Source organism: Phoxinus phoxinus (genome assembly GCF_949152265.1).
Source record: "Phoxinus phoxinus genome assembly, chromosome: 6".
NCBI classification, from domain to species: domain Eukaryota; kingdom Metazoa; phylum Chordata; class Actinopteri; order Cypriniformes; family Leuciscidae; genus Phoxinus; species Phoxinus phoxinus.
The window spans coordinates 14241894-14268457 of NC_136881.1; the positions used below are offsets into that span (position 1 = coordinate 14241894).

At 36.8% G+C, this 26564-nt stretch overlaps 1 protein-coding gene across 8 annotated transcripts in view; it reads left to right on the forward strand.

Moving 5' to 3' along the window:
* The window catches only part of apbb2b (amyloid beta (A4) precursor protein-binding, family B, member 2b), a 58246-nt gene extending 33704 nt beyond the window's left edge, over positions 1-24542 (forward strand). For 2 of the 8 annotated variants that reach the window (XM_079616717.1, XM_079616718.1), the window contains 15 exons: positions 2570-2787; positions 2899-3090; positions 3540-3614; positions 3917-3970; positions 4809-4894; positions 5001-5061; positions 8594-8740; positions 11326-11453; positions 16420-16534; positions 16752-16839; positions 17146-17229; positions 18403-18444; positions 19003-19118; positions 19269-19448; positions 21222-24542. In XM_079616717.1, coding sequence (XP_079472843.1) covers positions 2570-2787; positions 2899-3090; positions 3540-3614; positions 3917-3970; positions 4809-4894; positions 5001-5061; positions 8594-8740; positions 11326-11453; positions 16420-16534; positions 16752-16839; positions 17146-17229; positions 18403-18444; positions 19003-19118; positions 19269-19448; positions 21222-21392 — 1757 coding nt within the window. In that variant the 3' untranslated portion in view covers positions 21393-24542. The remainder of the gene's footprint in view (positions 1-2569; positions 2788-2898; positions 3091-3539; positions 3615-3916; positions 3971-4808; positions 4895-5000; positions 5062-8593; positions 8741-11325; positions 11454-16419; positions 16535-16751; positions 16840-17145; positions 17230-18402; positions 18445-19002; positions 19119-19268; positions 19449-21221) is intronic. The other 6 variants (XM_079616720.1, XM_079616721.1, XM_079616719.1 and 3 more) reach the window with 5 other exon arrangements.
* Positions 24543-26564: the final 2022 nt, after the last annotated feature.

Below are 26564 nucleotides of genomic sequence, written 5' to 3' on the forward strand. Positions count from 1 at the left end.
GCTATATATACATAGCTCTATGTGGAGCGGGATTTTGGACCAATGAGATTTCAACGTGGACTATCCAAGGGTGATACTACATCTAACATGTTGGCTTTCCTCTTTGACCTATGTGACCTTCAACATGTCAACAAATTACTTTGGTGTTGTTAAGAACAAGTTATGAATGAAGAACTTTCTTGGTTCCCCGCCATTGGTTTACCTTTTCAAATCTAATGGCTCCTGTGACCAAATGGCAAAGTGTCCACTGTCAGCAACTCTTCAGAACAGATCCAGATCCAGATGTGTGGGTATTGTTTTAACCGCTTTTCCACCACCGGGCCGAACGGTTCTAAGAACAGAAATTTGTATTACATTCCAAAGAGCTCTGTTATCAGCCCTACGGTATAAAATAAAACCATATCGACTGCGCCTGATTGGCACGGAATGGAACGGTTAAGCAATGAGAATGGTTTGGCCCAACGGTAGAAAATCGGCTTTTGTCTTCAGTAGGGCTGGGTGATAAAATATATCATATCGTGATCGCGATAAAATTAACGTTGATAACGATGATAAGCTCTAGACATTTTCCTTATTTATGGATTAATCTAACACATAAATAAATGCAACAACATCCAATCAGTGCATGTCGCAAATAAGTGAATAAGTTAAAAATAAAAATGCAAGTTTTGTTGTGAGTTAATTGTTATATTTTGATTTTGATTTTAAAAGCTTGATTATTTTTTTAAAGTTGATATAAATTTGTATTAAATCATAAAACACAGAATCCCCCCAAAATAAAATGCTATGTGGCGGGGAATAAGTAGGTAAGCATAGAAACAACAGTACATCAACTTGGAACATTAAAGAGATTTTCTAATTTGTGTCTCAGCTGTTTATTTCACTGTGGCAGTTAATGTTTCTTTAGTTAGTCATTTTTTATATTCATTTTGTGAAGGTAGATTTCATAGATTATGTGTAGATCAACAAAAGGTCTTTTGAAAATCTCTTTAGAGTTTTAAACACACACTGAATGTCACAGCTTCATGGTTTTGGTGAGGATGTGTTTCCTGGCTTGAATCTGTTCAGCATATGTGTGAATAGCAGACTGCAGTGGACGGTTTACTGTGTGTATGTGTGCTTTTCCTCACCCAGATTGCATTGTGTGAATAATGCTCTTACTAACATCTGAAACATGAAACAAACATTCCCAGCTGCTGAGCGAAGACAGACAGAACAGTAGCAAGTTCCTGTGTGAGAGAGAAAGATTTTACAGTATGATAGTCTCCAGTTGCACAGAAAAAGACCTAGGCTATATTCTTTGAAGGAATATTACAGTATTCATTATTAATGATTAATTTGTGCACATGATTTTTGTTATTTTAATTATTGTGCTCTCATATTCTTTAATCAAAATAAAATAAAATAAAATAACCTCTCCGCTCCAACAGCCTGTTACTCACATGTCGGCAATAACAAACAACGTTTGCGGTGGACAAAATCAAGTCCCATCCTACATTTTTCTTATTCAAGAAGCTGTTTCACTCAGATATACGTCACAATAGGGAAGAAAAAAGGTCTGTTTCATGAAGACTTTAGTGTTTACATTTTCTACACTAAATCGAAGAAAATGTAAACACTAAAGTCTTCAAGTCCCATCCTACATTTTTCTTATTCAAGAAGCTGTTTCACTCAGATATACATCACAATAGGGAAGAAAAAAGGTTTGTTTCATTTCATGAAGACTTAAGTATTTACATTTTCTTCGATTTTTGTGCCATAAACAGTGAACAGTTAAAACACAATCTTAATAATATCAACATAATGTATTACAGGGCTCTCATTTCCCACAGAAACACACAGAGATAAGGTGACTCATTATTTAGGCTTCAGACGTTTTAATTAATTGGTTGACACGGAAATGTCCATATAAACAGTGTCCAACTGTCCATATGTTGGGAAAGCAGTATGATGACAGTAGAAATGTGTTAAGCAATAGAGATTTTGCTGTACTGTTAATACTATGGTAGATATTTGCTTAAAAATATATTTTTGCAAGGCAGGACTACTTCACGCCATTTACACATGAGAGTGACAAAGAAACATGAGAACTGCAAAATTACAGAGATTGATGTATCTAAAACACATCATGACGTAATACAAAAAAATAATTGTGTCATTAGACACAATGTGGAGTAGTTGAAAATCAGAATTTTGATTCGATCTTTTATAATATTAGATTTATAGACTTATGATGAATAATCATAAGTCTATAATTTATGATGAATAATATTATCTTTTGGTTTACATTTATCAAATTCCAAATATCAAGAAAAAAAGAAATAAAAATGAAGTACATCTTCACCAACATTATTTTTTTTGGTGTGGCAGTAGTAGCATCGTCATCTTCTTTTCCCCCATTTTTTTTCTAGTACTGGAACTGATAGTTGTATGGTGATAAATATCATGTTATAAAATGACTCATGTCATCATACAAGGTTCTGGTCGTACCGTCCACTCGTAGGAGTCTTGGATATCTTGGTTGACGGGTGTGTGGACCACACCTGACCTTGTGTATTTGCATTTACAGATATCTGGGGGGAGCAGTCATTTCAGACGGACCCTGATTTGCCTCCAGGATGGAAGATGATGACAGACATGGCTGGTATTTATTACTGGCACATTCCAACGGGCACCACACAGTGGGAGAGACCCGCCCCATGCCATCCGGTGCCAACTGGACCCAGCCATGCCAGCCGCAAACCCTCCCTGGGCTCCCTGTCGCCTTCGCCCACTCCAGATCACGAGGTAACCCTTTGAAATCCTGTGGTTGCAAAAACTGGACGTGTTAACTCAGCTTAAGCGAATTAATTGTTCATTTATCCATATTGACCAATGTATCTCTTTGTTTTCCTCTAGTCGATGTCTCATGCCGACGTGTTTTTCGGGGCGTCAAGTCGTTCAGGCAGCACCACTTCCGACAGCTCTTCTGACCCCGCCCCCGTCCCGTCTTCTTCATGTCTGGAACCTACCCCTATCCTGTCCTCAAACTCTTCCTCATCCTCTGACGCTAATGTTCCTTCCTGTGGATTTGTCAACAGCTGCTACTTTGTAAGTATTTTCATCAATGTCCCATTTTACAGAATGAACAATACTCTATATGGATATATCCTGCCATTCTTTGGGTGTTTAGCTTTCATAATGAGTATGATTTAGTTGTGGAGAATAAATAGATAAGACCTTAACTTAACACAAATTATAGTTCATGATAGAATTAGAATTCAGAGAATTGCCATTTGTGACAGTACTTCAGTTGCCATGGATTAAATAGAGCTGGGTAAATGTTTAATATAGTTACAGGTTGCCATGACTGTATTTACTGTATCTTTCATGATTGGAAAGTTTAACGGAACAGCATTTATATGAAGTGACATTTTTTGTATCAATTTAAAAGACACTTGATTAATTTAATGCATCCTTTAATTTAATGCATAATGTCTTGGTGATTCTTCATACATAATAAAGCTAAAACGATGTGTATTTTATGTTTGTGTGTATAGCCTCGGTCCTCATCCCTACAGATAATGCCAGGAAAGGACAGACACTCTGAGACGCGCCATCGGGAAGAGGACAAGGTAACAACAACTCATTTACTCTCAGAATGTTGTGGGGAAACATTTTTTGCTCTCCTCTGATTCACAACCAAACACCCAACAGCCAGATACTGTACACACACACACACACACACACACACACACACACACACACACACACACACACACACACACACACACACACACACACACACACACACACACACACACACACACACACATTCTTGTTGAGTGATCTAACAACCCTGTCTTGTCTCTCTCCACCCTCCCACCCTTGACTCCTCAACCTTGTCCTCCATGTTTGTGTGTGAATAATGGTCCAGAAACAGCCATGGAGTGATTTTGCAGTGGGAAAGATTGACAGTGAGGTCTGGAAGGTTAGTAACTCAGGCAGTTTTTTATTGAACCAAATACACAGTAGAATGTCTCAGGGAACTGCACTTGGAACAACACTTGGTTCTGCTCTTCACAGGGTCCAAAAAATATATTTTTTCTGGCCAATGGCAGGTGATTTGAGCCCATATTTTGCAACTGTATTTTGCAAGAAAAGTCTGTACCTGTAGATGTTCTACTGGTGTACTTGTGCTCTGAGATCCTGTACTGCTTCATACCTTCCTCACCTTTTGACCTTTAACCTTTCTTCTAAGCATGGATTTCGTCTTTTGTCTGCATGCACTGCAAAAATCATTTATATATAAAAAAACCTTCCCCTTTTGTCAAATAGTTTTTTTTTTTTTTTTAAGATAAACCTCACTAAATTTAGTTATTATGCTCAAAACAAACATAAATTGCCAGACTGGGTAACATAAACCCTCAATTACAGATATATTCTCTAAAAACTATATATATCTTGTTTAAAATATATTTGGATATATACACTATTTCTTTTTTTCTTCCTTTAGATATTTCAATACTTATTAAGAAAATGCCTTTTGCTCATTCACTCTTCATTTCTCCTCACCCTCTTAATATGTTCCTTTTGTAAAATATGCAGGGCTCAACCTTTGTCTAATTTAAAAGTGGTTAATCATTTTCAGTTCAGTTTGTTTAATCACTCATCGCAGGAACTGTTTCCTGTTTTTTTTTTTTTTGCATGACCTGCACATCAACACAGATCTCTGCGCTCAACCCACTGGCTCCATGCTGTCTATTTGTATATTTTGCTGTATGGTCGTGTTCTCGTGTTTAAGCATCTCTGCTTTATCTCTGCTTCAGGATCTACAGGCGGCCACTATAAACCCTGACCCCAGTCTGAAAGAGTTTGAAGGCGCAACTCTCCGCTATGCCTCCCTCAAGCTACGGTGTGTGAAAGAGAATAAATAAATACAAATGAATGAGGGAGAGGATAAAATGACAGTAAAGTGAGATGTAAAATGTCTCTTCTGACTGCGTGTCGTCTGTGTTTAGAAACCCTGCTCCTGTGGAAGATGAAGATTCCAGCAGCATTAACAGTGACCCTGAAGCCAAGGTGAGAGCACATTCTGCAGCTATTCAAAGAAAACAACTGTACAGGGAACTTATTTTAACCCTGAGGACAGGATCCAACTTAACACTCACCAAGCTCTGTAGTAAATGTGTATAATATACTGTATAATGGAGATGGTGTTACCAATTGTTTGGTATGTATTTTTTAGAAACTGTAACATTATATGGTTTAAGTTACATTTTAAGAATGATAGTCAAACTCTTGCTGTGGTAAGAGACAAACATGAATCAAATCAAAGACATACAAACATGTACTAAAGAAAACCTTTGTCGCTACTGTCATATCATATTACACATTTTCCCTCAATGGAAATTTTATTAGTAGACACAAATGTGTAATGTTCCTTGCATTAAGACACCAAAATTAACATTTAGCATTTTTGGACAGATGCAAGAGACAGATTTCAAGTATGATTCTGCCAGTGATATGTCTACTTGTTTGTCGCATATATACCAAGTTCTATCATGAAACTCTAGACGGCGCAGGCTAATGAGTCCTTAACACAACCTGCTGACAATTACTTTGTTGACTACATGGCTCAAGCTGATTGGTTCATGTTGCATCTGCAGTCGATGAGCTTGTTGCTAAACATTTAAATAGTCGGTCAGTGTTTGCTGTAGCAGTTTCTCTGAAACCTTCCACCTTCCCCAGCTCCATCTGTATAGATCTGCTATGTGTAATAATTTCATATATGCTATTTGTGCAGTAGCAGTATGTCTGTGTATGTATTGGCAGTAGCAAGTCTCAGTACTTGCTCGGCGGGCAGCGTAGCAGATCTATTCTGCCAAGACCAAATAGATTAATATTGTCATATCCATTATCATGCAAAGACTTGTCTTGATAGAAATGCAAATAGAAAACAGCTAGTTAATAGGAACATAAAATGGAAAAATATAAGCCCTGTTTAAGAGTACATAACGCATTGATGTTCTCTATTACTGTAACGTTACTGTGTATTTACTGCTAGTGAGATTGTTTGTCTGAAATAAGCATGATAAATGAATGGTTTAACCATGTAGCAGGATTGGCACAAATTATTTAATAAACATTGTTTATTGCTGTTGTATATTAGTGGAAATTGGTTGTTCTGTCAGAAGATTTCAACTTCAAATGCAATTCTAGATATACAGTGCCATCTGCTGGCTGCTCAAAGAAATGCACATGCATGTCATGCTTGGAGACATGTGGTAGTAGGGTAACAAGACAATGCAAAAACATATTTGTAATTTAGATTTGTACCACACACACACACACACACACACACACACACACACACACACACACACACACACACACACACACACACACACACACACACACGCACACACACGCACACACACACAAAAATAAGAGTGAGTTAAATCCTTAGTGGAGCCCTGCTGTTAATATAAAGCACTAAACAACATCACTTCTGTCAAAAGACTATGACATAAATACGCATGCATTTGTGTAACAAAACACAAAACGTGAAACAAATCAATAAAAAATTACAAAATTGTAATGTACTACACTGATTAAAAAGAAAATGATACAAGAAATGTCCACATTGCTTTTTACTTTGCAATGAAAGTGGATGGTGGACATGACTGTCTACACAATGGTCAAACAAGAACAGTGAAAGAGTCTATTTGACTGTTGGGGTAAACTATCACTTTGACAAAAGGAAGTCCAATCCTTCAGAATTCTGCAGATTTCTTTTTTGTTGTTGCAAGTATTACCTTTGATCTCGTTGTTGTGCGCTTGCTCCACGTGTATTGAATCCTTCAGTTATGCCTTGTGTCACATACACCACTATTTAAAAGTTTGGTGTCGTAAGATTTTTAATTTTTCTGAAAGCATTCTTTTATGCTCATTAAGGCTGGCTTTATTTGATTTAAAGATACAATAAAAACTGTAATATTTTGAAATATTATAAACGTTTAAGATAACTGTTTTCTATTTCAATATATTTTAAAATGTAATTTATTCCTGTGATGGCAAAGCTGAATTTTCAGCATCATTACTTGTCACATGATCCTTCAGAAATAATTCTAATATGCTCATGTAGTTATTACAGTTTATCATTTGGGCCTATTTTATTATCATTATTAGTATCATATTATAAACGGTTCCAAGTAATAAAGATAAAAACACATATTAAGCTTACACTGTAAGTGACAAACAAAACAGAATGAAATCATGAATCAATTAGCTGTATCATAATTAATTGTCAGGACAACATTTATGATTGTGACAAGCCTACACATGTGTTAGAGTCTCATGATCCTTTAGCAATCATTAATATGCTGATTATGTACTAAAGTAACATTTATTATTATTATAAACGTTAAGTTGCATCAACTGTTAAGATTATTTGATAAAAAGAAATTTCGGGAAGAAACTACATTTATATGAAATAGAGATATCGTTTGCTATAAATGTCTTACTGTAACTGTAACTCTTGATCAATTGAATGTGTCCTTGCAGAATAAGAGTGTGCATTGCAAGCATCCCACTGTCTCTCAATTTTATTGGTAATATCCAGGTTTGAGTTTGCAGATGAGAGTTCATGCTGCCCCCCCGCCCAGTTGTGCTATTTCTCTTTCTCTATCTCCCTTTATTTCTCCCTTTCTGTTTCACACTCTTCCTCTTGAGGATCTGTTCTTTCAGCAGCACTTAAAATCAAAAACTGAAAGAGTACGACAACATTCTGCCTATTATTAATCTCTCTCTCACACAAACAGTTTCATAATGGAGGAGCCTCATCATCACAGATTGTTAGAAAAGAAGAGAGACTGAAAGATTGATGAATTTGCTCTTGGAGTGTTGGTATGAGATACAGATGAGTAAGGAGGAGGGGAACAAGTGGAAGATGAAAGAAAAGATCTTCCAGTAAAAAGGGTCTTCTTGTTTGATCTCTCTCTGTGTGTGTGTGTGTGTGTGTGTGTGTGTGTGTGTGGGAATGCTCTCTCTTTCTCACTTGTTTTAACAGCAGCTATTCTTAGAAGATGCCATGTGAAAATTTAAAGAGGTGTTTCCTCAGTTTAGCCTCTATAGAAATCTTCCACTATAGCAGGATAATTTTGGATATGAAGTATAATGTTATAGAATTATATATATCCAAAATTCTCCTGTGACTGGAAGGGGATCCTGGCACCAAAGGAATAACGCTAAGAAATATATATATATATATATATATATATATATATATATATATATATATATATATATATATATATATAAGAGAGAGAGAGAGAGAGAGAGAGAGGGGTAGATAGATAGATAGATAGATAGATAGATAGAGTATAATATACATATACAGTGTGTATATATATATACATACACACTATATATACACACAGTATAATAGATAACCTTGATACTATATAATGGTACTTGTTCATGTGAAAACTGTTGTTGTTATATCTCAAGTCGTATATTTGGTGTACTCTTCATTTGCATAAACTGTGTTGTTGTAGCGCAGCAGTTGTGTTACAGTGTTTGTGCTTAATCAGTGGGTTTGTGTTTATTACAGTGTTTTGCTGTGCGCTCTCTTGGCTGGGTTGAGATGGCAGAAGAGGACTTGGCTCCAGGTAAAAGCAGTGTTGCTGTTAACAACTGCATCCGTCAACTGTCCTACTGCAAGAATGACATACGAGACACTGTGGGCATCTGGGGAGAGGTGAGACACACACACACACACACACACACACACACACACACAAATGCACAACTACCAAGTATTCCATTGTCAACCAGATTTATAAGAACCCATGCTGGTTGACCAAACACACTAAGATGTATATGGTTCTGTTGACCAGCACTATTAAACCATCTTTAGTGCCAATCTTTTTAGCAGGGCACACACATATTCATTAAAAAATACACACAATGTTTCTAAACATGTGTTTTGGATCATCTTTAAAAAAGAGATGATAAAAAGAGAGGGACAAAATAAGACAATACAAGAAATAATTGAAGTAATGAAAAGAGGGAAAGCTGAAAATGTCATGCAGAAAAAAGCATAGAATAGAAAGAGAGTTTAATGTGTTGTGACAGGACACAGGAAGAGAGCCTCTGTTCTCCTTCTGCCTTTTATTTTCTGGTCTGATCTTTTATTCATTACTTCCAACACACATACAAGCACTTGCATCCTTAGACCTTATAGTAGCTTGTGACATCGATTCCAAAACCTAGTGAGTTTCCCATGTGAGCAGTATTTATATTTTATTTAATACTGAAAAGCTTCGATTTGACAAATAAGCTGCATTAAAAAAAGTTTGTTTTATTATAGTATCAAGTTTTAATTTAGCAGCAACTCAACCAGTGCTATTTGTACGAAATGACATGGATTATAATATACTTATACCATGGTCTGGGTGAATACTCGATTCTGATTGGCTGCAGGGTGTCCGTTAAAAAGTGATAGAGGACAACTAGTAAAGTAGTTCTGGTGAAACTGCCTGTTTACCATTCGAAATTAATTAATAAATGCGCTGCCTACAACAGCTGTGAGTAACCATAGCAACAGGCAGTCAAAGTATCAGTTAGATATTAGTTAGATATTACATAGCCTACTAATACAACAATGAGCGACTTCGTTATTTCTTTTAACATTTATGGAGAATATGACAACTTTGATGACTGGGATGCTGCTGAAGAAAGAAAAAAATGTAAATAAAACGGAGAAACGACACAAAGAGATAACACCGGGAGAATTGAATCAAATAGAAGACGAAAAAAATGAGATCAACACGAAAAAAATACGAAATGGGCAGTAAATACACTCAGAGACTTATTGTTCAAAAAGAAATGGACTCCAGCTTTGAAAATGACACCGCTGCTGCTCTGAATGAGATGAAATGCCCTCTATAAGCGCAAATCGCTGGAGCGCAGAACTAATTGTTTTTTTTGTTTGATTGTTGTTTGATTAATTGTTTTATGTGTAATAAAAAAAATAACTATGCCTACCTTTGTGTTTCATGAAAAATAAAATGCATTTTTGAACCTGAAGGGTTCTACAAGCTGAGCGGACTATAAATATCTCCGGTTGCTAAATAAACCGTGAGGCAAGTTATTATTTGTAAAAACTAGATTTAGCCTAATTAAAATATAAACTAATGTTTTAAATTTGGCAAGTGACCATGGTATAAGCGGGTTAATGCCCTCCGAGGTGTCCATTGTCAGGGTTTAATGGACTCCGCTGCGCGTCGGCCGGTTCACACCTCGCCGTCGTCCATTAAAACCTGACAATGGACACCTCGTCGGGCATTAACCCTTACTTACATTTCATTCAATACAAAAAAGCAAAGCTCGAGTTAAAAACTCAAATTTACAAAATTCACTGTTTTACCCATTGTTTCCATGTGTTGTGCATTTTATGTTTATTAGAATATTACGGTTTAAAGCAACATGGCGCTACTGTGTGTTCTGTTTGAGTTGAGCTATTTGTCTAAAATTACATGGATTACAATATAATTACATTTCTATACCAAAAAGCATAAAAAGCATGTTTTTACCCATTACTTGCATGTGCTTTATGTTTTATGCTTATTATAGTATCATATTTTTAGCTTAAAAAATGTGCTAACACCAAAGCCGAGCCTAGTGCACATTTTGTGAGAGGAGTGCTACTTGTATGACGCCTTAGAAGCAGTGGCGTTGTTAACCCACGCAAATGCGTAGCAATTCAATCAGTCAAACTAACACTAACCAAATCGCCGTTGTTTTATTCACATCAGAAATACATTGTGTAGGTAACAACATAGTTTACTTTTTTTTTATCCTTCTCCCAGTTCACCGGCCACTTCCTTTCATGTCTTTCAGGAGATGTGAATGAATTTACGTGTTGTAAATCCGACAACTCTGATTCTCTGCGCTGAAGAGCAAACTCTATTACATGGCGGCACCGATCACCCGTTATCATCTAACATAATCATTATAAAAGTGTTTAAAAGACAAAATACAAACACTAACACATATTTGAGAATCGGAATATCAGCCATATTTCACAATAAGAAGACACACAAAAAATATTTTTAAATGTCTCACTTAATTCTATTCAATATTACTGTTGTGCAATTCAGAGTAAAATGTTACGTAATGTTGAGGTGTGGGGGGCCTGAGATCCTGACTTTGGTTGTGTGCCCCCAAAATGGTAATCCCGCCCCTACTTAGAAGGCATCTGCCTGTAGGCATTAGACAGCAAGAAAGCTCACTATGTTTTGAAACTGAACCCTCATCTTGTTCTCTGGCTTGTGTTACCAGGGGAAGGATATGTACCTCATTCTGGAGAATAACATGCTGAATCTGGTTGACCCGATGGATCGTAGCGTTCTACACTCTCAGCCAATCGCAAGCATCCGTGTGTGGGGTGTCGGCCGCGATAATGGAAGGTAAACGCTGGTTGGCATGGCAATGGGTATTTTTATGGGTTAGTTAAGGAGAACATGTTAAATGATTAAGGGTTTATAAAATGTTTAATAAATGACAGAGATAAACTGAACAAAACTGAATCTTTAATAACTCTGTATTTATGAAAATATGGGAGGTGTTTCTAAAAATCTCTCAGTTCATAAATATTGAGAGTTTTTGAAACCGCACAGATGGGGCAAAAATGTATTTTATATCAGTTTAAACATTGCAGCTGCCACAGCTGTCATCAGGGTCTTATTTACGAGGAGCTCATTTTCTACTTTGCTGCACTTGTTCTGCTGACTGCTCATCTACCAACACTAATAATGTTTAATCTCTGTGACCCACTGAATGTTGGCTCAATCTTTTTGAGTAAGTACTTTCTCTGCCTAGTTAAATCAGATAAAGGCCATTTCACTGTTCACTGAAATTACCTACAAAAGCTATTGAATGCAGGTGAAGTAAATGTACATTTCACCATTACAATACTTTATTGCTGGGAAAAGGAAATACTATATAAATAATAATTAAAATAATTATAGAAGTGTTTTTCAGCCATTTGATTATACTTGATGTATCAAAATATTTTCAATAAGCCAGTGTTGCCAAGTATTTTCAAAATATTTACTGCAAAAACTTAAAGAAAAACATGCAAAAACTTTAGGACAAATAATTAATAAAAAAATTTCCATTAAATAATCACTAAGAAGGAATAATGATATCTTATTACTTTCCTGTATATGAATCGATAACAATAGTAATATAGTCATTATTAATTTTTTTAACATATAACTAAATATTTTTTGCTAAGACATTTTAATATACAAAAATGTACAAAATAAATAAATTGATGACAAGACAAAGACTTGAAACTTACAGTTTGTCTCATTCACAATATGTAGGAATAATTGGCGACGGACCGTTGAATTATTAGAAAGAAATGCACACGCGTAGATGGTGGCCATTACACCTCGGGTGTGCATTATTTTTCTAATAATTCAACGGCCCGGAGTCAATAATTCCGCTTATTCTACGCTACGGTTACCACACCTCAATTGTTCAGATGATGTATTTCAAAACGTTTGTCAAGTTTTTGTCCTTAAAACGCTCTTGTGTGTAGGACTATTTGCTTACGTATCTCATCCCAAGCCTCCGTTGCTAATTCCAAAACGTCATTTTAGAGCTAGTAGTCTTCAGCCACTGATAGCAGACTAATGCAGTTATATATATATATATATATATATATATATAGAGAGAGAGAGAGAGAGAGAGATTAAGCGTGTGTGATTTTTACCTCAGTCTGTGCATCTCTACCAGTGTCTACTAATAGCAAAACTACGTTTATCTGCACCTTGTGAGAAACGTCTTGTAGATTTTAAGTTGCTAAACTATTGTACTGATAAATCATCAGAGCCAGTGACAACACGCGACTGTGTGTCAATACTGTATGTGTGTGCGTTTGAGTGGGAGAGCGAGAGCGAGAGAGCACGAGAAAGATGTGTGATTTCCATAATAACTAATAAATGCATAAGTAATAAAACATAATTTTGTGACAATAATTTGTTGTTTTTATCCTATTGTTTACTATATTTATTTGCTCGGTCAGTGTCGTTGTGGGTTTTGGTTCCTTTGTCGTTGTGGTCTGTAAGGACCTTTGAAATAACTAAAATCTTTTGGCGAAGTGATATGGAAGTGTAATGTGGTCAAGACCTGCCTGGAACTACTTTAGCCGTGTGTGTCCCTGAAAATAATTGCACACCTTAGAACGTTCTCAACCAATCAGAATCTAAGCATTATACTACAGGGCTGTTGAATGCTTAATTTTATATCACTAGCAAAATTTTAACCAATATATTGCGACTATTCAATATAATCTATTGCCCAGTTCTAGTGGTTGATGCATGTGCTGTGAATTCTTCACATTTCATTTTAATTAGTGATTTATATCTGCAAACGTCAGCATCTCTGCACCTGTGACTTTCCTCATGCGTTCATTATCTATTACACTCTGTAAGAGATTCACTTAATGTGTCTGCGTTAATGTATTCTGATATCGAGATACTCCTCCAGTCCCTTCACGCTAAAGGTCATTATAATGATTCTGGATTGAAGAAGTCACCCCAGTGAAAGGAGGACAGAAATAAAAGATTGATGATTGAGAGACTAATGAAAGTTTAATACAGTGTTATAGGGGCTGCCTGTATGTGTAGCTGTGAGTGTTTGTGACTTCATCCAAATGTTGCATATGAATCTCTTACACACTCTGAAAAGCTGCACTTTTCCTGCTTTAGTCCCAGAAGAGCTGATTGGTGTGTGTGTGTGTGTGTGTGTGTGTGTATGAGTGTGTGTGTGTGTGTGTGTGTGTGTGTGTGTGTGTGTGTGTGTGTGTGTGTGTGTGTGTGTGTGTGTGTGTGTGTGTGTGTGTGTGTGTGTGTGTGTGTGTGTGTGTGTGTGTGTGTGTGTGTGAATGATGCAGGGGTGGAATGCAGCATACTTCATCAGGGATGCTGAATCACAGTTTTGCCTCACTGTTTGTAAGCAGTACCACACTCTGACCAGCAGATGGCATACTTCATATATTCACTCAACAGGAACCATGCTTTAGGCTGGGCTTTTTCAGACTTATTGTGTAGTCTGCATGTGTAAGTATGTGCTTGTGTCTGATCATCGTGTCCTCCTATGCTAATACTCCACTAAGCCCATCAGTAACATTTTCCTCCCAAGACCCCGGAGGAGGTTACCGTAGCGACAAGTGAAGCAGGAGGGGGAGGGTAGAAAGAACGCTGGGATTGGATGGAAGGAGAGAGAGCGAAAATGAGAAGGGGGTAAAAAAAGAGAGAGAGATCCAGCATAGAGAGGTGAGCTGCATGTTTTTAACAGAGCAGGGGATGAGACGAGGAGGTGAAAATCTGTAGAAGAGGGTACGACAATGCTATTGCAGGAAAAACACATTACTTGAAAAGATGTGAGTATTTTTCTCTCTTTCTATCACTTTATTTTATAACTTGAGACAATACCCATGAATAAATGTAATGCATTTTTTCTACAGCATGACATTTGTTGTTGAGTTGTTTTCAGTGGAAGTATGTATTGGAGTGAGAAAGGAGGAATAGTAGAGCAGTTAGAAGGTGGAGTGGGTGGAATTGCTCCAGATGGTGTGGATGAGTAGGTGGAGATTTCATTCGAGAATTATGGACGTACTCTACGTGTTGTTGTCATTTACTGTGGTGAGGATAGCATTGTGGAGTACTGTGTGTGCCGTTATTAAATTAGGTCACGGCGAGATGTTCACATTTGAAAGAGACTGCAACTTCCTTGTGTGTTCCCTCTGATCAGGCCTTCCCTCTGATACCATCCCACACATCCACGCAAACTAGAACACATGGCTTTTTTCAAATTCCTCAGGGGAACCTCAGGGTTCTGTTCTCGGTCCATTTGCTTTGTTCCCTGTACCTCCTTGTAGATTCTCCTTGACCCTCCAGCACATTTTTCTGTCAAATCCTGCTGAGATGCTGTAACATAGCCCAGTTTGAACAGGTTTACCAGCCTGGGGTTAATTCTGGACATTATTAAGTGCACTAAGTTCATCTGGTTTTATCCTCTCTCTGTCTGTTAAATCTCTCTAATTACATTTTCATGTCTTCTTCTGGCTGCACACAGAGAGCCTCATGTTTTGAGATGTCACATACATCTTGATAAATGTCTAAATTCTCTTGCCACACCTGCTGGTCTCGTTTCCTCTCTCTTCTCTCTTTTCTCTTTCTTTCATACATGCACACATAAAAATATGCTAGTCTTATTATGGAGGTTTGGAAAATGCAAAACTGCTAGAAAATGTATCTTTTCTTGAAATGACAATATATTCTGTCCACAGCAAGTTCTAGCAGTTGTTAAGATGCAATTCCTGTCCTAGTCTATTGTCAAACAATGGTCTGTTTGTTATGAATGCATTGAAATACCTGAACACATTGGAACTTATTCATGAAACAAAAGCAGTGTTTCTGTGTAAATCCTTCATAATGCAAATGTTGTTGCATTGAATTGAATGTGACAGTTTTGTTTTGTGAATGATGTATGCAGAAATTTGTTTTACTCCTGTTTCATTAATGGGCATCATTGTGTGTATTTTCTCATCATGTTTACTTCTTTAATCTTTTACTCGACTGCTTTCCGGGACTCAGAGAGAGGTAAATTGATTTACTCTTTTCTTATTTGTATTCTTCCCATTGGCCGGCTGTAGTCTGTTTCTGGTCATTTTGTTCATAATGGTTTATTTTTAGCTGAAACGTTAAAGAATAATACTGTGTATGGTACAGCTGGAGGTGTAAGTATAGAGACACTCATTCATCTTAGACATCCACGTGCACCTGGCTGCATATACAGTAGTATATGAGGTGTGTGTGTTTTCTCCACGGTTATATTTTACGCCATATTTTTTTGTTTGTTTGAAATGTTGGTGTATGTTTCTTTAAGTAACTGTTTTTAAATTGATTGTCTAAATCTAAAGGGCACATCATCCATCACAGTCTTTGAGGGCAGTTCTTAGCATATGCACAAACTCACATTCACAACTCTTTATGTTTATAACCAAGTGTCTGTTCAATTGCATCATTTATTGATTCGTTTAATATGGTTGTTGATTTAAAATGACTCTATTTATGTCCTCAATGCACATTCCTAGTCTTAATGTGCACTTTATTTAAAATAAAATATTTTTATTTGCAATTATTTTGTAAAAATGTACTAAATCAACAGTAACTTTTTGTGGCCCAATCATTTTCTTATGGATACATTTTTACTAGAACTAGAAAAAACTAAATTTTCTAGTTCAGTATTCTGTTTGGTAACACAACAGATTATGTGATTTAAATAGGTTGTGAAATGTGACTTTAAACAGCTGTTTACATATAAGTTTAATCGTGTTTAATTTTAATTGTGTGCAAACAGGGATTTTGCATATGTAGCGCGAGATAAGGACACCAGGATATTAAAATGTCATGTGTTCCGCTGTGACACCCCTGCCAAAGCCATCGCCACCAGTCTGCACGAAATCTGCTCCAGGGTGAGAACTACACACTATACAAACAACATCCAACACAATTATCCTCAATGGCCCATTCAAACCAGTTTAACACAAAAATTGCAGAGAAAACCACTGACAGTCTCAAGTATGTGCGAAAGGATAGAACACAGCTGAGAAGGAAGAAACAGGGTTCACATTCTGTTTAGGCGGCTGATTTAGGGCAGCGAGTCTAATGAGTTCGATCTCTGTGTAATAGATCATGGCAGAGCGCAAAAATGCCAAAGCTATGGCTGGAGGATCCCTACAGGACAGAACACATGCTGGGCTCGACGTCCCACTACAAGGTAACACAACGTGCTTATACACTACTGGTCAAAAGATTTGTTTAATGTTTTTGAAAGAAGTCTCTTATGATCAATAAGGCTACATTTACAAAAGAAATACAGTAAAAACAGTAAGATGATGAAATGTTATTAAATTTTTAAAACAACTGGTTTCTATTTGAATATATTTTAAAATGTAACCAGCCTTGGTGAGCTTAAGCATGTTTTTAAATGTGATTATTCCAAACTTTTGAAGGGTGGTGAATGTGTATTTCTTCCCTGTTAAATAATAGGTGTGTTAATGTGTACGTTGTGTGTTACCCTCAGCAGAGTTCCCCACACCAAAGACTGAACTGGTGCAGAAATTCCAGGTGTTATACGTTGGCATGATGCCGGTTGCCAGACCTATAGGTGAGCAATCACTCTCACTCGTAGTTTTCATGTTCTCTCTCTTTTTCTCTCATACACTTATATAATGTGTAATATATGTCTGGATAAATTCCTGTAGCTCAAACAGTAGAGCATGGCGCTAGCAATACCGTCATGGATCTGATTTCCAGGGAATGCATGAACTGATAATATTTATACTTTCAATGCAGGTGAGTCGCTTTGGATGCATAAATGTAAATGAATTGGTCATCAAATTTGACCTTATCCTTAACAAAAGATAAACACAGTCTGCTTAAACTGACAAACAATCATTCTTTTTTATGTGTTTATTGTTAACACAGTGTAAATATTTACAGTGCAGTGTGGAAAAAGTATGTAAATCCTTATTTAATGGGTACCGGTAGTTGATATTTCTTCCAAATCAGCCATGCACATCTGTCAGACATTTGGCACTTTTCTTACTTGCAAAACTTTTTCAGTTCACTTTTGAGCTGTCTGGTGTGCATCACATTCTTAAAGGACAAGTTCGGTATTTTACACTTAAAGCCCTGTTTTCAGATTGTTTCTGATGAAATAGAACGGTTAAGATTGAAATTTGGACATGTGCTGCTGGCCCGAGTATTTTCAGTTTCTGTGGTTGTGGTAGCACCCCCCCACCTCCACAATGGCTGCATAGGTGCACTGGAACAATCCTTCCTAAAACGCATTAAACTTTCGTTCACAGGTTTTATCGTAGTTTTTGTCCAACTCCATTGACTTGTATTGGATGTGCTGTGAGGTACGGTATTACAAAAACTACGATAAAACCTGTTGGAAAGCATCTTTTGCAGCGGTTTTTGTGTGAGCATATCAGTGAACACCCCTGACCACTCGGTGAGTTTCACATCTTTGTAAACGAAAGTTTAATGCGTTTTAGGAAGGATTGTTCCAATGCACCTATGTAGCCATTGTGGAGGTGGGGGGGCTGCTACCACAGAAACCAAATTTCAATCTTAACCGTTCTATTTCATCAGAAACGATCTGAAAACAGGGCTTTAACTGTAAAATACTGAACTTGTCCTTTAAGGTTACGCTTTTGTAACCCTTTTCAGCTTTATGCAAATCAACAATTCTTCATCTTAGGTGTTCTGAGATCTCTTTTGTTTGACGCTGATTGCCTTGTAAATAGCAAACTTTGTGAGTGTTGTTTTATAGGCCAGGCTGGTTCTGACCTCCATTCTCGTCTTAAGACTCCAGGTTAGATGACTCCTGACTCCAGTTAGCTTTTGAAGAAATCATTTTCACCCTACTTAGGGCCAGATTTACTAACAACTTGCGCCAGCGCAAACCCTCTTTTGGCTTTAAAAAACTACTGTCAGGATTTACTAAAGACACGCAGTGAAAAATTAGCGCTGAAAAGGCATAGAAAGGGGTATTTTTTGCAGCTGACCTTAATGCATATGCATTTGTAAAAGTTTTCCTTTCAGGCGCAGAATTTATGGGAGAGTATTTAAATTAATTACGCAAGGTGATTTACTAAGGTTTGCGCAACTCAATTTACTGGTATTCGTGCCATTATTTAACGCCCCAAAAAAAACGTCTTTAACCAGATGCTAATTTGCGTTTAGTAAATCTGGCCCTGAGTGTGTAATAAAGACATGAGAACGCATCATTGTTTGTTATTTAAGTAGACTGCATTTGTTTATTGTTGCGACTGTTGTAATTTTTGGCAAATTTATTCAGATAAAGCATCTCATACTTTTTTTTCCTGGAATTGTACATGCTATTACAAGGTCAGATGTCCCTGTTTTCTAGGCATGGACATTCTCAACGGTGCAATAGACAGTTTGATAACATCGTCAATCCGAGACGACTGGATCCCAGTGATGTTGAATGTAGCCGATGCAACAGTCACAGTCATCAAAGAGAAGGCAATTACAGATCTTTTCAACTGTTAAACCCAATTACATCATTGCCAAAATAGCTGTGTGTTTTGCTGAAATACAACTATAATTCAGGTGTGCTTATCATCTTTGTAATGTTGATTTGTGTATGATTCTTGGTGTCATAACCTATATTAGGAGGAAGAGGAGGTCCTAGTGGAGTGTCGTGTGCGTTTCCTGTCCTTCATGGGAGTAGGAAAAGATGTGCATTCGTTCGCGTTCGTCATGGACTCTGGGAACCAGCACTTTGAGTGTCATGTTTTTTGGTGTGATCCCAATGCTGGCAGTGTGTCAGAGGCTGTTCAGGCAGCGTGCATGGTGAGTTATAACACCGGAACACCGGTTATAACACCGGACTGCTGCAGTCTTATTCTATGGGCACTATAACTAAACACAATCATTGTCAAGAACAGAGCTGGACAATATAATGTAGCTACAAAAATTATATATCAACATTTTTCAGCTTATTGAATGCAAACTGGCATTCAAATGGTAAGATTTTTTAAAAATGTTTTTGAATTATGTCTCTCATGCTCGCCTAGGCTGCATTTATTTATTGAAAAATATAGTAAAACTGTAATATTGTGAAATATTTTTGCAATTTAAAAGAGCCCTTTAAAAAAAAGACAATTATTTTAATGTTTTAAAATGTGATGAATTGAACATTCAATAGCTTGTATTTGAAATTTGAAATCTTTGTAACATTATAAATGTCAAAAGATTTACTGTGACTTTTGAACAAATTAATTTGTCTTTGCTGAATAAAAGCTTTAATTTTCATTTATCATAAAAGTACTTATCCCAAACTTTTTAATATATAGAAGGGCTGTCAATAGATTACATTTTTTAAGTGCGCTTAATTAGGCCATAATACATACATTTTTGCACACCAAAGCACCCATTAAAAAAAAAAACTTTTCAGAATTCACAGTGTATAGTGTGTGTTTAGTGCAACAGCAAAGAGCTTGTTTACATTTTAGACAAGTCTAAGTTACGATACCGAACAGGACCACATGGAGATTCCAAAAAATAAATAAATAATGAAACCGGATATGACTGCACACAGATCCATTCAGAATTACTAAACACAGCAACATACACACGAGTCATGACAAATCAAAACATTATTCTGAACGTGTGGAGACAATGTGAATATACTGAAATGTGTCTGTGCAAAAATACAATGTGAGGGCTCGCGCTCTTCAGAAATGATCACAGAATTTGACAGAGCTCGTGTTTTAAAGCGAATCAGACACTGGAATGAATAATTCACTGAGAATGCAACTTGAGTCTCTATTCTCTCTGCCATCTCTAACCAGCAGATTTTTGGGGGTTTTCTTTACATTATTGCTGGTTTGGACTGATTGTTTGAATGAATTCGGTTACTGGATCATTGGACTGAAATTTTGTTTAACGGCTTGAAATTATCTTATCGCAAACAGAGAAGCGAAATCGAGTTAAATGGTTAGAATATACATTTTGACCTTCAAGGGCTACACGGTTACTTGTGCCATTGTAGATGCTTAGTGTAATAAACTCCCGACTCTCAAGATCATCTAACTGCGCGACGTTACGTTAATGACGCAATTTCACGTGCTTTATTTGCATTAAATTAACACAATAAGAATGTCGCATGTGTTAACGCGTTAACATCGACAGTCCTAATATATATATATTTATTATTTATATATATATATAGATATAGATATAGATATATATTCATTAAAATACAGAGCCATAAACAGCTTTGTTACCTTTCTACTTAAATTTAGTACAAAATATTTTATGAAAAATGCCCCACTGAGACTTCTATGAATGAAACGATGATGGCCAAATAAAAAATAATAATGTTAAAATCATTGCAGTATTCACAATATTGCTTAATCGTTGTAAACATTGCTTAGTCAACACTATAGACTATCTGTCTATACCAACTGTAGGTATTGTGTCCAAACTACCACCCAAACTTTTCATAATTTAACAAGATCAAGGTTAAAAGAAGATCTTTTCCAGCCCAGCCTGATGCATTGCATTCGACACATGAATTCATCCACTCACTCTACCTTCTTGTTTTCTTCTTTGTCTCTGCAGTTGAGGTATCAGAAGTGTCTGGTGGCACGCCCTCCATCTCAGAAAGCCTGCTCACAGGCGCCCCCTGCTGACTCAGTCACACGCCGCGTCTCCACCAGCGTCAAACGTGGAGTCCTGTCCCTCATCGACACGATCAAACAGAAGAGACCAGTCACTGAGCTCCCCCAGTGATCTGACACACAAGCACGCATACTCACCGTCACGCTCTGCATGCTTATAACTATCAGAATGTCCTGTACATAACCTGTCCAGTCACATGATGGAGATGAAGAGGAACTCGAGGATGAAAACTGTCTGAAAGAAAAACGACACATAAATATACAAATGATCTGATGCCAAGAAAATACTCTCGCAAACACACACACCTGATCAAGCCTCTCTCTTCCGTCACACACATGTCAGTCATGTGTATATCTGCATGGGAAGACACGCTTCTCCAGCATGACAATAACCAACAGGCTCCGCCCATCGATAAACACCGCTCCACCTGGACAAAGCCTGCTAAAAGAGACAACTTAAACTGAAGAAAGTTTGTGTAATTCAGAAGGAACAAATATGACACACAGCAGAGCTTCTTCAAATCGTCACATGTGTGCGGGTGTGTGGAAGAGCTTGATGCTGCTTCATTTGCTAAAGGATGTTCGCAAGTGTCATAAAAACAAGCTGTTTTTTTGTTGCATTCTTTGTTATACTGACGAACACAAAAGAAGAAGAATGGATGGATGTGAGAAAGTAATGTCATAAAACTCAGAAGATTATGAAGGTTTCCAGTCTGTTCCATTTAAAGTCGGATGTTGAATATTCCTACTTGACATCTTCTGACCAAGGTGCTCCAATGTTCAAAAGATTGTGTAAATCGGATTCGTCAGTGATATTTTAGTGAAATTTTGCAGGCAAAAATGTCCATTTGTCAATAGTGTAGCGATGTATGAAGCGCAGTCCACACAAAAGTCACTTTCAAACCAAGCAGCTTTCTGTTGGTGAATGCAACGAATTTGCCTGATGCGAGTGGAGAAATATCAGTCACATGGATTTCTATTGAAATGGCTTGATTTCATCCTCAAAAATCGGCCAAACAACAGTGAATAACTTAGCTAACTTAGCTAATGCTAACTTAGCATTGCTTTTGTTCAACGTAAACAATGCGCAAGTTGGGAGTTCGACTTCAAGTGAAGTTCCTTTGCACTTTTCCAAGTAGGAAGTTGGAAATTACAGCATCAAACAGCATAAATGTCAAAACACATCAAAGCTTTCACCAAATGATTTTTTTTCTTCTTCAAGAAGCTCTGCTGACACGCTTGTCTTCACCGGAAGTCGATGTGGAGGCTTGGTAAAGATGCGGACATGAAATGAACAACGTTGTTAAATCAAACATCCCCATAGACTTGCCCTGCATTAACACAGTCGGAAGGACATGACCTCTTCAGTTCAGTGTGTAGATGTAAATTATGAATGTGCTTTTTATAGTTCCAAAGTGAAATTGCCTCTTTTTTTTTTCTTTTGAAAGAGAGAATGTTGCAGAAGAGAACTAAATTACTCGTAGAGCGAAATACAGGAGGCGGGAAGAACTTAGCTTAGAGCCAAACAGTTCAATGGTGTCACTTCTGCTTTGAACCCCAGCGTAGTGCTTACTTCCTCGAGAGGCTTTCCAGTGACTACAAGTCAAAAATATCTGCTGCACATCCAAGTTAGTGAAAAAACTATAGAGCTATTTCAGTTCCAGCATCCGTTCCTCACGTTCGGATGTCATTAGTGGCTCTGGTTGCGCTTCACAAATGTTTTTGTTTTTTTACCCGCACGCTTTACCCTTTTATGTGCCACCTGTATTCCTAGACTTACCCTTTCTCTCCCAAGGGTTTTGAAGAATCACTTATGTGTGTACATACAGTATCTATATATAGTAAACATCATATCATAAGGCTTTATTTTTCAAATTTCAGATACTTTTATTTTGTCATGTTTTCTGTTTTATTTTGGTCGTACTTGCCTTGGCATGTCTTGTGATCCCATTTGTTCTAGCCATACTGTAAAAAAAAAAAAAAAATCATGTATGTGTTGTAGATAAACCAACTGACAAAACAAAGAAAATAAGAAGAGTGAATGATGGTAGAAATTGTGAATATGAATTTATTTTATGGTCCTTTTTAGAAGAGCTAGCTCTAGGGGAGGAGATGTGAACTGTAAGTGTCTATCTATGCATTCTTTTAGCTCTGAGGAAGATTTGAGAGAGAGAGAGAGAAAAAAAGACACATTGCCTTGCATGTCCTGGGACAATTTAAGAAGAATAACTGTACTGAACACAAATGATATTTTTTATTTTATTTATTCTATTTTATATCGGTATATACTGGTTTTATTGTGATGTCATATGCTTAGACATTCTTTACCCTGTCTCGGACAACAAATCAAACAAGAAATGTCAATCCAAAACATTGTACAGTTACTCTGGTGACTCTCAAAGAGCTGTGTGTGCTCAGATGCTGCCTGCACATGGTAACATAACATTTGAAAGGCCTTGTAGGACCTTCACGTTCTGCCCAAGCCAACATTAGACACACACTAAGGGCCAGATTTACTAAACAGGGCAAGTTAGCGTGAGAGTGGAAATATCTGTGCGATTTACTGACTACGTGCAAATTATAGAACACGGACGCAGCCGGATCAGTTCCATAATGACCAACGCAATCTACCAATTAGCGTCTGGTTTAAGACATGCTGTTTTGGGCGGTAAATCTTGGCGCAAAAAACAACAGTAAATTGAGTAGCGCAAACCGTAGTAAATCACCTTGCGTGATTTAAATACTCCTGTCCCATACTTTTTGCGTCTGAAAGGGAAACCAAATGCATATGCAATATGGTCAGCTGCTAAAATAACCCTGTCTACGCCATTTCAGTGCTCATTTTTCACTGCGTGTCTTTAGTAAATCAGTAGTATTTTAACGCAAAAAGAGGGTTTGCGATGGCGCAAGCTGTTAGTAAATCTGGCCTTATGACCAAAAGTATGTTGAACCTAACAAGTTGCCATTTTAGCTGCAACAGATAATAACAGGCATAACATTTATCGTACAACCAAATAAATCACATTTTGGGGCATTTTTACTTCAAAACGCATTTTGTGACAATTCGAGAAACAATGCAGGAAATTGGCAACAAACTTCCATATTGTGATGAATATACAAGTAAAACAGCTTCTCAAACAAGATTTTTTTTTTCTCTTCATGTGAGTGGCGGGTTGTCCTGCCCTCACGCCAGTAAACACGTAAAGAGATTACGAGGGCACATGAATTAGAAAAATATACATGATGTGCACACATAAATTATTAAACATTAAACACTGCAATAGTCCATTAAAAAAAAGTGAATTGTCAGATTTGGTCTCATGGTAACTTAGGAAGTATTAAGGATGAGTGCAAGACACTGAAAAGTCACTGAGACACGGCACAACGATAAAAGAGGTCCTTCTATTAATGCGTATTGCTATTTAACAGCAATTTTGTAGCAAAATCGGAAGCAGTGAAAGCTGTTATCAGCAAAGGGACTAGCGTTCTGTTAGGTCAAGCACCCTAATAATGATAACATATTATATTACACACCATTATGGTCATTTAGTGTATGTTCCAAAATGTCAATTTAAACAATTTCGTCAACAGATACATTCATCAAGTTTGTATTTTTCACAATAACCAAAATTAAAAGGCATTTGGTTGGGCAGTATGTAGATGTTCGGCTAGCTCCACTATAACCATTACTCCTGTATCTTGACACACAAGGCCCATCGTGTTCTGCTTTCACCCTGCAGATAATCAGAGTATGAGACGCTGAAATAAGCGTCGTCTGTATAGACTTGGCACCCCCTCTTTTTATCTCTTTGCAGTTTTGAAGTGCACGTTGGTTTTTGTTCAGTTCTTCATGTGAATTTCACTCTGTGATGTTGGGTCTTATTCAATGCAATTTCTTTTGGATTTTTTTTATGTGGGAGGGGGGGGGGGGGGGGGTCACTGTGAATAAGAATTAATCACACTTTGTTTAGAAATTAATTCGCTGCCAACCAGCAAAGTCAGCTGTTACATGCTAGAGGAAGGGGGGCTTATGGGTAATGTAGTCCAGTACAATAATTCAGCATAGAATCATCATTCTCATGTTAGCCAAGAGTAGTGTGTTTGATTGACTGTAGTGTTCTTGAATGGTGAAACACTCTGATTGACGACTATCAGGGGAAATCTCATCACAAGAACTAAAAAAGCTAAGAATGAACACGCTACTGAAGTAAACTCAAATACGTTTTTGTGGAAACATTGGCTTTTTCTGCTCTACACTAATTTGTACACCATATAAATGTAAACTGTTGTGAAAATAAATGGCATATCACAAAATACATCTAAATGTTTCTGACTGTTAATTGATCTCATATATGTATAGCGAGTATTGTTATTAGAAAGAATTGTACTAATGATATTCATCTCACGGCAGTTTGTAAATATTTTAGGTTTTGTCGAATTAGTTTTTTCATGATCATCTTATGGCCCAATGAGGTTTATGGGTGGACCTTTATGCTTAGCATTTCTCTTCAAATCATAAACTTTCGTAGAAGAAAGACTTTTCACCCGAAGAAAAAAAAAAAAAGTTCTATACTCATCAACTGAACACTTAAACATATCCGCATGTCACCGTTTTCACCAATTCACATTTTTGTAGTTTAGACAGAGACAATAATTGTGTCGTTATCAAAAACTTTGAAACCCATTTTTAAAACCTAACCGTAACCTAAGTCTACTAAGAGTTAGTTGACATGTAGTTGCAAAGTTACTTATTGTTAGTAGAATGTCTAAAGCCGACCATCAAAATAAAAGTGTTACCGGATATTCGCATTTTACGAAATATGGGTCAATAAAGCTGAAGTGGCTTAATTATAAAGCCTGTGAATGAATGAAACATATATTTTCTTTTACATTGTGACGAACATCCAAGTGAAATGGTTCTTGGGTCTGTCCATTGGTTGATGAGTTATGACATTTTGATTAAGAATAGGGTCAAAACAAAGAAAATATGGTGAATAAAATAATAGTGGACAAAATAAAGATGATGATAAACATTTTTATAGTGATATAAAATCTGGTTTAAATTAAACGAATAATTAAATGAGATATAAAATACTTTTTGAATTCATTTAAATGCATAATTAAATGAGATCCAAAATATTGTTTACATTAAATAAGATACAAAATGTGGTTAAATTTAAAAGCAATATATGACCACCACAGATTTTTTGATACCAGACCATCTAACACACACAATACAATGGGCTTTATGCACAGCTGCACTACTTCCTGAACTTTAGCCAGC